This window comes from Carya illinoinensis, chromosome 1 (genome assembly GCF_018687715.1).
Source record: "Carya illinoinensis cultivar Pawnee chromosome 1, C.illinoinensisPawnee_v1, whole genome shotgun sequence".
NCBI classification, from domain to species: Eukaryota; Viridiplantae; Streptophyta; class Magnoliopsida; order Fagales; family Juglandaceae; genus Carya; species Carya illinoinensis.
Window position 1 is genome coordinate 6,041,596 of NC_056752.1, and position 11,470 is coordinate 6,053,065.

General features: G+C 38.8%; 1 protein-coding gene across 1 annotated transcript; it reads left to right on the top strand.

Moving 5' to 3' along the window:
* The first annotated feature begins 1,266 nt into the window (after positions 1-1,266).
* LOC122282038 lies at positions 1,267-4,924 on the top strand. Its single transcript, XM_043094212.1, has 3 exons — positions 1,267-3,833; positions 3,950-4,037; positions 4,127-4,924. Exons 1-3 carry the CDS (start codon positions 1,267-1,269, stop codon positions 4,922-4,924), a joined length of 3,453 nt encoding a protein of 1,150 aa, XP_042950146.1.
* Positions 4,925-11,470: the final 6,546 nt, after the last annotated feature.

The window sequence follows — 11,470 nt, forward strand, 5'->3', positions numbered from 1 at the left end:
TGCACAATGTCCTTTTGCTTTAGAAGCTTCAAGCAAAAAAAAGCACTAAGAAATAATTATTTTTGCCCTACTGTGATCATTCCTTTTTAAGTGTTTTCTTAAAGATTATATGCAAGGGGCATGTTCATTAGATGTCCCCAACACGAAATTATTTGGAAACCATTGTAAAATTGAGAGAATGAGAGCACAAAATATATCTTTATGTGCTTAAAGTATAACATAAAAAAACTCACACTGCATGTATAAGGAATATCAGTTTTTTAGCATCTATTCATTTGTAATCCATGCTAAATTTAACTTAGACAGATTCACATATTGTCTTGGGTTTTTTAATGTATAGCATTGTCATAGTTTCTTCAATGATATTGCGATCCTTCATCCATGATCAAGAGAAAACCTGTATTTATAGTTCTTAATATTTTCTAACTTTGTGTTGATGAAGAGTTCAATACAATTCTGATATTCCTTATGCAATAGGCGTAATACCAAAAACCTTAGCCTTACTAGCTTTCAAAATACTGAAAGTCGTTGGACAGGTAATATACGTTACAGTATTGAAACTGTATCATTTACTCCAGTTGAAAACTAAATGGGAGACTCATCATGAATATAAAATACACTCTTTTGACTCTTTCTTTGTGAAAATTAACTAAAAATTGGTAGTATTGTCACTCCTTACTGTCGATATTACGGTTCAACCATTAATATTTTCTGTTTTGTTCTTTTATTCTTTGCCCATTTCTTCTAGCTACGATACATGCATGATCCCGATTTTGTTGGCACAAGTTTATTTGCATGATCTAATTGTTTATTGGAAGATATTTCAGGTTCATCAATCGTGATCAATCCTTACCTTATAATATGACGTCCATAGCATGATCAAATATATTATGTGGTAAGTCTGCTGTGAATTGTTCCATCAGCTGTTTACATGCTGTAATGATTTGTCTATTTATTTATAAATATGCCATGTTTCCAACAGTTCAATGTTGTTTAATTATTATGTGAATCAGAATTATATTTAGCATATTTGTTTATTGATAAATGCTTAGAAACACATGGCTGATGGTTTTTACTTTGCAATTACAATTACTGCATGCATGCTTCATTATGACATGATTGGTAACTACCTAGCACACTTGTACAATATATTATTTGCCTTTAATTTTTCAGTCATTTGGTACTCATTGCATGGTGTGATTCTTCTCTCTATTTCGTGCGTTGAAATCTTTAGATAAACTAATTATGTCGTATAACCCGTTTTAGATGGATAGGAGTTGGATGAACTTGCCCGATAGACTTCGAAGTCCTGCATATGCCGAAGGGGTGAACCACTTCCTCACACTAGCACGAAGCCATGCTATGGGAAGTGACCGAATCCGGTGTCCTTGTCGGCTATGCTCTAATAATTTATTCTTGCCTTTCAGAGAGGTGGAGACTCACCTGTTCATTAAAGGGTTCAACCCTACTTACACCCAATGGATATTTCATGGGGAGGAGGAAACTCGCCCTTTGATTGATGTCGATTCCGATCCCGATCTCACTGATGAGGATGAATACATCGATGACATGGACCATATGTTAGATGACGTATGGGCAGGGACATTCCATAATGTCCCTCAAGGTAGCCAAGGTGACGCTATTCCAACAACTTCACACCCTGCCGTACCAGAAACTTCATGTAAACCTTCTTTTGATCAGCTACTAGAGGATGCCCGACGTCCACTTTTTACGGGGTGTACAAAATTTAGCAAACTCTCATTCGTTGTCAAGTTGCTACACATCAAAACCCTTGGTGGTTGGTCAATTAAGTCATTTGACCAGTTGCTTAACTTGTTGCGGGCTGCCTTTCCTGATGCTGCATGCCCATCGTCATATGAAGAAGCACGGTCATTGGAGAGAGGGTTGGGGTTCAAGTACCACAAAATTCACGCATGCCCAAACGACTGTATATTATTCTGGAAGGAAAATGCTGATAAGAATGAATGTCCCGTTTGTAAGGCTTCAAGGTGGATGTCAACTACACATGGGACACGAGTTATTCCTCAAAAGGTGTTGCGTCATTTCCCGTTGGTTCCAAGACTGCAGCGGTTATATATGTCTACAAAGATATCCACTGATATGCGATGGCATAAAGACCAACGAGTCACAACTGATACCATTATGAGGCATCCAGCAGACTCTGAGTCTTGGAAGACATTTGATAAAGACCATAGTTGGTTTGCTGGGGACGCTCGCAATGTGAGGCTCGGTTTGGCCAGTGACGGTTTCAACCCCTTCAACAATTTAGCAAAACCGTATAGCATTTGGCCAGTTATCCTCGTGCTGTATAACTTGCCTCCTTGGTCATGCATGAAAGACCAATTCTTCATGACATCCCTACTTATTCCTGGTCCTAAATCACCAGGTAATGACATTGACGTTTACTTGCAGCCATTGGTTGATGAATTGGTTGAACTTTGGGAGCATGGGGTGCCTACATATGATGCCTCCACTAAAGGGACGTTTACGTTGCATGCTGCTTTGATGTGGACAATCAATGATTTCCCTGCCTACGGTAATCTCTCTGGGTGGTCAACTAAAGGAAAATTGGCATGTCCTTCTTGTAATGCCAATACAGAATCAAATTGGTTGAAGTTTGGGAGGAAACAGTGTTATATGGGACACCGTCGATTCTTACCGCCAGACCACATATGGAGATCGAAGAAAGGGTTGTTTAATGGTAAAGAAGATCACCGTATTCCACCAAGGGTGTTATCTGGATCAGACATTGTCAGTCAACTACATATGGTTGGGGATGTGCAATTTGGTAAATCCCGTAGAAAGAGAAAACGCACTTCGGAAGAGTTGAATTGGACAAAGATTAGCATATTCTTCAAGTTACCTTATTGGTCAACTCTTTTGATTCGGCACAATTTGGATGTTATGCATATTGAAAAGAACATTTGTGATAACATCTTTGGTACTTTATTGAACATTCCTGGCAAAACCAAAGATAACATCAATGCACGACGTGACCTGGAGATTTTGGGTATGCGGAAGGAATTACATTTGAGGCATGCAGGTGAGAAGTTTACGCTGCCACCTGCAATGTACACACTCCACGGAGATGAAAGGAATAAATTTGGTGAATGGTTGGCAGAGGTTAAGTTCCCTGATGGGTTTGCTTCCAATATTGCCCGTTGTGTTTCCGTACGTGATTGCAAAATATCAGGGTTTAAAAGCCATGATTGTCATGTTTTCTTGCAACGCCTACTTCCTATCGCAGTTGGGGGGTTCTTACGACCTGACATTGCCTTGGCTTTGACTGAGCTCAGCAGTTTCTTCAAAAAGTTGTGTTCCCGAACTTTTGATATAACTCACCTATCCCAGCTTCAAAGTGATATTGTCATCATCCTATGTAAGTTGGAGATGATATTCCCTCCATCCTTTTTTGACGTAATGATCCACCTAGCTATTCATTTACCCCGTGAGGCTATACTTGGGGGTCCAGTACAATATAGATGGATGTATCCATTTGAGAGGTATCTCGGCAAATTCAAGCGGTATGTCAAGAATAAAGCACGACCAGAAGGTTCAATAGCTGAAGCATATATTCACCTTGAATGCCTAACTTTTTGCTCAATGTACCTTCAAGACGTTGAGACAAAGTTCACTCGAGTTGATCGCAACATTGATGGCGGAGGAGAGGACACCATAGATGGTTTCTCAATTTTCAATCAACATGTTCGTCCCTTGGGCGTAGCATCTAATGTGAAATTAGATGATAAACTCCTTAGCTCAGCTCGATGGTACATTCTTAACAACTGCGTAGAGATTCAACCCTACATAGAGTATGCATCCTTCATATATTTCAAACAGTTACTTATGTTTTCCAATCACAGATTTGGGTAATTTTGTGTTATGTCCCCATGGTTTTTACATACATGGCCTTGGGTTTTGTGTGCAGTGAGCACTACGAGAAGTGTAAGTTGCATACGCCAAATTCTTGTGATCGCATGCACAAGAATGAGTTTCCAACTTGGTTCAAGAAACGTGTAAGTCCAAAATCCATTAAATACTTAGATATTTCCCCCACTAATACCGAACTCCTAACATGCTGAGGCGGTTCACCTTATCCTGGCAGGTTCAAGACCAACGTATAGTCAACCCGCAAGATGTTTCCGCAGATCTATATGCATTAGCTTGCGGTCCTGACCTTTGGGTTGCAACATATTCTGCTTGCATTATAAATGGGAAAAGGTTCCATTCAAAACAACATGAACCATGGCGATGGACACAAAATTCTGGTGTTGTTGTAAAGGGGGAAAATTTGCCTAATAATCTAGACTTCTATGGTGTTATAAATGAAGTCCTGGAGTTACGCTATATGGGAGGGCGTCACGTTTACTTGTTTAGTTGTGATTGGTTTGACGTTAGTGATCAAAGACGGGGGGTCCGAGTGGACGTCCATATGACTAGTGTCAACATGTCACGCACTTGGTATAAAGACGAGCCATTTGTGTTGGCATGCCAAGCTTCCCAATGTTATTATGTAAAAGATTTATGGTTGAAAGGGAATTGGTATGTTGTTGAGAAGTTCACAAATAGGAATGTTTACGACATTCCACCAATACCGAGGGCATTGGGTGATAATGATGTCGAATCAAGTGACGATGATGCCTATCAAGATGATGTTCCATCATATGAGTATGCTCCTATGCATTGTGATGATGATCCAGTCATAACTCCACTAAGTAGGACTGATATAGAACCTATAAGTATTGATGCCCCAGAAGCTATGCATTTGGGCCGTGACGATCAGAATACCAGAGATCTCATTAACAATGAGGCCTTTGCTTACGCTTCAGAAGATGGTTATGGCGATGGGGAATATTCAGACGAGGAATATTTCTCGACAGATGAAGAGTCAATGTCGAATTAGACCACTAAATGTGCTTTGTATATAAGGTAAACGAATTCATATTATTTGACTACTGGACTTCAATGGCCATAACCTTTACTACTAATATGTCATCATCCTACTTATTAGTGATAGCTATTCCACCAATAAATGCATTATCCTGTACTGTGCGATTTATTGATGGCTGTAGTGTAATGAAAATATTCTTGTGCAGGGCGCTTTAATATCTACTTGGGGCAACTTGGGTAGTAAGTGGCCAAATGGCCGTTATTTATTGCTTGCTTGTGTTGTTGGAGTCTTTGTGTTGATTCTAGCCAAACATCATAACACATGTACTAACCATGGTTATGGATGTGTGCTATTACTGCAGGTGATAAAATGAACTAAGCTGTAACACGACAGCCTGCTGTTGTAGCTAAATGTTAGCTGGTCAAAGTCGACTACTAAGTCTATGCTATAGTGCATGTGATGTACTACTAATAAACTAACCATGTGCAACTTGAATGAGATGCGTCTGAAGAGTAAAAATCGTATTTTTTACTGCATCCATAATTATGTCCAAAATTATGTAATGCATGAAGTTATAAGTAGAGAGAAAATGTGGACATTGTGTAGCAACCATTAGTAATGTGGAGATGCAGTAGGAGCATGGAGAAAATGCAAACTGAAGCTCATTTTTATAACTTATTGCTTGGTATCTTAATATTAGAATAAAATGCAGTCCATATAGACAACATGCACAATTACAATTGCTCATATTAATGATACTTCTAGTGCCATACACATAACTGAACTGCATGAGTATTTTACATGGGCAGTGCATTACAATTGAGTTATCCCAATAGAGCTAGCCTGGGTATTCACCGTCGATATATTGGAAGATTTTCTTGATAAATTAACTTGTAATGAGATGATCACTTAATGCATGGTATAAATATAGTGGAACTTGCCCGTTATTTTTAGCTCCATATAAGGACCAGAATCGAGTTGACAGAGTCTGCAGGTGAAATCTTGTCCAATAATGAAAAAGAATCCAAAGCAAGAATAAACTAATTCGTTGAAATGGCTGTGTTGCACTTTCCAATTGGCAGATGACCATAGACAATTGGAAAGTGAGGTAAGTAATATAGATATAATTACTATATTGTATGCAAGGGGAGACAAGCATAGATTAAAATAATTGGACTCATTTGGGCCAATATAAGGGAGTTCTTAAATAATTACTAAAATGTGCTTCAATTGACGAAAGTTGGTGATAAGGAAAAACCTGGGTATTCAAAGGTAACATGCTGATAACAGGCACCCAGACAGAGAAGCTGCACTAAAGGTTCTGGTTAATTGATATATCCAAATTGCAAGCTTTCTTCCCAGTATTAGATATGCATAATATATTATGGTGTCAGTTGTGGGCAGTATTATAAAACTGTAAACTTTGAAATTCAGATCAACACTAAGAATTAATTAATGCTACTGCAAATTAATACATGATGTATTATAACACAATACATCAGAATCAAGAGACGTTTCTAAGTAAATAATTTGATTTACTTAAAAGCTAATTTCAGGTAAATGGTAACTTAAATTATTTAGTGTAAACTTAATAAAAACCTAATGTGAAAACAGCTGGATTTAATATCAGTGGGGTGGGGGGAAAGTTTTGGCGCTGGATTTTATTGGGCGGGAGACTGTTTACTGAAAGTTGGAAAAGCAGGGGTAAATTTGGAAGTTGCCCCATTTAAACTATTGCATATCAGCTGAATGAAGTACACGGTTGGTGCTGATCATACATATTTCGAAGCTGAAGAACTTGCCACTCTAGTTTTCTCAGTTGAATTCAGCTACTGCTCTTGGCTTCCATATTTTTGAGGAAAGTTTGGGCCTTCTTGCTGCAAAACTGCCAACACCCACTTGGTAAGAGGTGCTAAATTTCAGACTTGCTGTTAAAAGATTCAAGGTAAGTGAGGAAGGTATTTCTTGTTCTGTGTATTCATTTATAGCTTTTCTTGAAGACACAAAGGCTGGTTTGTTCTTCTATAGGCATGCTTCTATCCTTTCATTTTCTGGACAACATGAATAAATGTTGTTCATGATTTCCTTACTGGTTTCCCGTTGTATTTCTTCTTTTTCTTGTTCTTTGCGATTCATGCTGAAATTTTCTAATAGGAGGGAAGTTGGAGATTGAGAGGGTTGTCGTGATTTCTGTTGGGTGGGCTGATTTGACAGTGTGTATATGATGTGGACACTATATATATTCTTCAGAGTTATGTGGTATAACTCTATAGAGAGTTCTCCATTACATGGAGAGTGAAATGCTTGAGTACATAGTCCAACAACAGAAAAAAAAAAAAATGGTGATATAAAAGGTTAAGCTTAACCAAACTTGTTACGATCCAGGTTAGGCATGGCTTGGAAGAATGCAATGCACGGTCATTTAACAACACTTTTGTTCCTATTCTTACCCTTGGTACTAGCATAAAAGGCCAGGCTTTGAACTCCATACATATTAACAGATTTTTTGATTAAATCATAGTCAAGTATGCTTACTAGTGAATTGAAATGCTGATAATTGAAGTATTCTGATATCTTGATCCATATCAGAAGCTAGTGTTGATGCCTGAATCATATTGGGCAGGTCATGCTGCATGCCCAGTAACCATCCGATCACTTCAAGAAGACAGATTCATTTTGGCAACCCTTGGATTACCTACCAGGTAAGTTGCTACCTAACCAACAACAGCATTGGTCCAGTACAAAATATTCAAGGAGGTAATCTACTTTCCTTATGTTAGGTTGAGATTATTCAGCTGCATGGTAAGTGAGGAAGTGCAGATGTAGGACCATATATTGCATGCCTAACTTCAAACTTTGAAATAACATGCTGTAAATTTGCCTATAGAGGGAAGTTGTTAAGACTATAAGGCCAACTTGATAATAGTAACTTATTCTGCTGCATAGGTTGATATGGGTTATTACGGAATAAATGAGCTATCATAAACAGCCGTAAGTTGTTACTTGAGTTGTCTTAAGAAATAGTATTAAGACAGGGAAGCACTGGTTAGGACTTCTTGTAAATGGAACTTAAGAATCTAAACTCTATTGATATTGCTCTACTATTATACCTGTAGGTTGATTGCAAGCTGCATGGTGTTGCTTTGGCAGTGTTTTAGATCTTGTCAAATAGTGGTACATGTTCTGTGTAGAGCAATTTAAATAACATGTTCTGTGTAGAGCAATTTTAATGACATGAGTAGGAAATCTAGCCAAAAATGAGCAAAACATAAGATTTGGGTAAAGTGCAGTTTTTCCCACTTAATATAAATATAGACTTGCATGCAGTTTTCTTGTACTCTGTAATATTATAACACAGTAAACTTTCTGTGTTAGGGAGAATGTTTGACAGAATTTGACCTGGAATTAATTTATATTTATTGCATGATCTATTTTGATACATGAACTGACTCAATCACCTAAAGGGGGAGGTTCAGTAATATAACCCTTTAGGCTGTAGGAGATTTACTTCATTGATTGACAATCAATGATTTTCAGATCAAGTTGGATAAGTAGATGGAACAAAGTGGGAGAGCAAGGGGTAGAGGAGTTCGACAATTTAAAAGACGAGGTAGACCTTTTTCAAGAGGCCGACCACGACCTCCACTTATTTGCCGATGGAGTCAGCGAGAGGGTCAAGGCGAGAGCTCTGATGAGTCAACACAGCCACAATTACATGAAAGAATTCATGCAAACGACAACCCAATACCAACAGCGGACACTAATAGAGGGTGTATTTGATGAGTCAACACAACCACCCTCCAAAGAAGGAAATACTGTCAATGCTGATCCAATATCGACTCATGACACTAATAGGGACAATATATGGCGATGGAGTCAGCGAGAGGGTCAAGGCGAGAGCTATGATGAGTCAACACAGCCACCATCCGTATTCAGAAATACTGTCAATGGCAATCCAATACCAACAGTGGACACTAATAGAGACCCTATTTGGCGATGGATAATGCGAGAGGTTAATGGGGAAATGCATGATGAGTCAACACAGCCACCCTCCATAGAAAGATATCCTGTCTACGCCAATCCAATACCTACAGCAGACACTAATAGAGACAATATTTGGCGATGGAGTCAGCGAGAGGGTCAAGGAGAGGACTATGATGAGTCAACACAGCCACCGATACATGAAATTAATAACCCCAGAACCAATCCGATAACAGGAGCCATTTCTACTAGAGACAATATTGGTAAGGCATTAGTTGTGTTATTCATGTACCTTTAGAATCAAGTGACCTGCAATACAATATATTACAACCTGTTGTTTTGGGTAATTTTATATTGTTGTCAGTAAATAATTGCTGCATTATTTTCACATTTTAATGACAGAGGACGAAGCTGCAGTTCCCGTAACAAACGTTGGACAACAGAAATGTGGACGTGGGCCCGCTAAGTGTACCGAGTTCGATAAATTAAGGAGGCACGGGAAAATACCTTTGAGAATAAATGATGGGGAGACAGCACCTTGCTGTGAGAATGCCTCATTCTTTACAACACGAGTAACGTGGATTTTAAAACATCATGCGGACATGAGCTTTGCAAGATGGACGGACGTACCCAAGTCCGTTAAGGATGAGTTGATTGACAGGGTCAGGGTAAGACAATATACACAGCTGTAGGTGCCTTGGTATAAGGAAGGCCACTTAACTATGGGTTAGATGACCATAGTTTATTTTTTGTGTAGGGTGACTTTGAATTAGATTGGGAACTTAAGAACCATCGGTTGGCAGTTTGGAAGCAGCTGCGTAAGAGATTTAACGCATTCCACCATGAGCTTCACAAGAAGTATTTGGCATATGCGAGCCATGAGGAGGCATTGGCTGGTGGGACAAGCTTGGTCGAGCCCTTGGTATGGGTTAAGCTATGTGGCCGATGGGGAAGTGATCACTTTAAGGTATGTTAAAGCTGTTGCTTATTGGGCTACCATTTTGTATATACAATATAGAAAAGTCTTGACAAAGGTCCATATAGTTGGCAGAAAAATAACCTGTTTACTTGCATGATGGCAGAAAATCTCAAACATAAATAAGGAGAATCGTATGAAGCTGAAGATTAATCACACTGCAGGGCGGAAATCGTTTGTGAGGATCCTAGAGGAAAAGGTATAGGGCTTGGGTTGGTTTGCTTCTAATTTATTCAAGCTGATTATGGTAATCTTAAGCTGCAAATCACAATTTCATGTGGAAAATTTTTAAACACACAGCCTTCTGTTACGATCAGTGATTGGAGGTAGTAATTGTAAGTTGCTGCAGTAATTGTAAACCAACAGATTTTTGCATGTTAAAAAATTCTGTTTTAAAATCTAACTGGATTATGTGGTCAAAGATTTGCCATACTTATGTGCAATTTCCAGAGACAGCCATATAATGATGAGATTAGATTTATCAAAAATAGGACAAATGTGAGATTAGCATATTTGTGTATTACGGTTGCATGCAAAAATATAAGGCCATATACAAGCTAGGTTAGGGGTTATGTACCTCCAGGTATGCGCAATGTGGGGGGGAGAGATCAAAGGGGTTGTTGTCAGATGCATGTACGGTGATAAAATAAAGCACTGTTTTCCACAAGAGTTGATGCTATGTTATATTAGCTGTGCAACCAGTTATGGTATTGTTATGAATTTTCATGGACAAATGGTTGCAGGTGATAGTTAAAAACATCTTCGAAGACGTTAGACTTGCCACTAGATTATTAACTTGCAATGGATATATGCATTACATTTGAATCATAGGGTAAGACAAAGTGTTGTAAAATTGATGAAAAATCCAAAGCACATCTAGTCCTGGGGAAAATGATATTGTAACTGTGGCTGTACACTAATATATTCACTGCAGAATTTGTTATGTACTATATGTCGACTCACCTTTGGGTTTTATGGTTGTTGAACCATGTAACAAAATTGGATGTTTTATTAACAAATAGCGATCCGAAGGAGCAAACTTAGTGGACTTCTACAAAGCAGTCCGTTGGTCAAAGAAGAATGATAGATTTGTCACAGATGCCAGTGAAGATATTTATGTAAGCCATCTCAAATCTTTCAGCCCAGATAGACTAAAAGGCATAGTTAAAATAATGGTGAAAATCTGTACCATGGTTTCATAACAGAAACATGATGAGTAACTGATTTTACACTATGTGCAGAAGGAGATGGCTGGAAAGATGGATGACTTAGCCCCTGAGAATCGCACTGATGAGGCAGCTAAGGCTGTCTTTAGGGAGGTACTTGGGCATAGGCCAGGATATGCACGAGGCCTCGGAGAGATGGTGATACCAGAGTCTACAAGAGAAAAGGACGTGTTACAAGCTAAAGAGTATGCCCTGTTAGTGGAAAAACATAAGAAAGATGCAGAGGACTACAAGAGTCAACTAGACTGTGTGAGGGAAGAAATGCGAGTGGTTGTGGAGCGTCAAACTGAAACTGATGCTCTGTTGAGGAGTTTCATGGCTTCATTTCAGTCGCGCGAGGGAGATACACTTTGGGGGAGGCAGTAACCCCCGAGC

Bases quoted from the DNA above. Each gene is read 5' to 3' on its own strand.
- LOC122282038 (XM_043094212.1), top strand. From the start codon at position 1,267: ATGGATAGGAGTTGGATGAACTTGCCCGATAGACTTCGAAGTCCTGCA. The intron at 3,834-3,949 runs GTATGCATCCTT...TTTTGTGTGCAG, and splicing joins GAGATTCAACCCTACATAGA to TGAGCACTACGAGAAGTGTA. The intron at 4,038-4,126 runs GTAAGTCCAAAA...TTATCCTGGCAG, and splicing joins CAACTTGGTTCAAGAAACGT to GTTCAAGACCAACGTATAGT.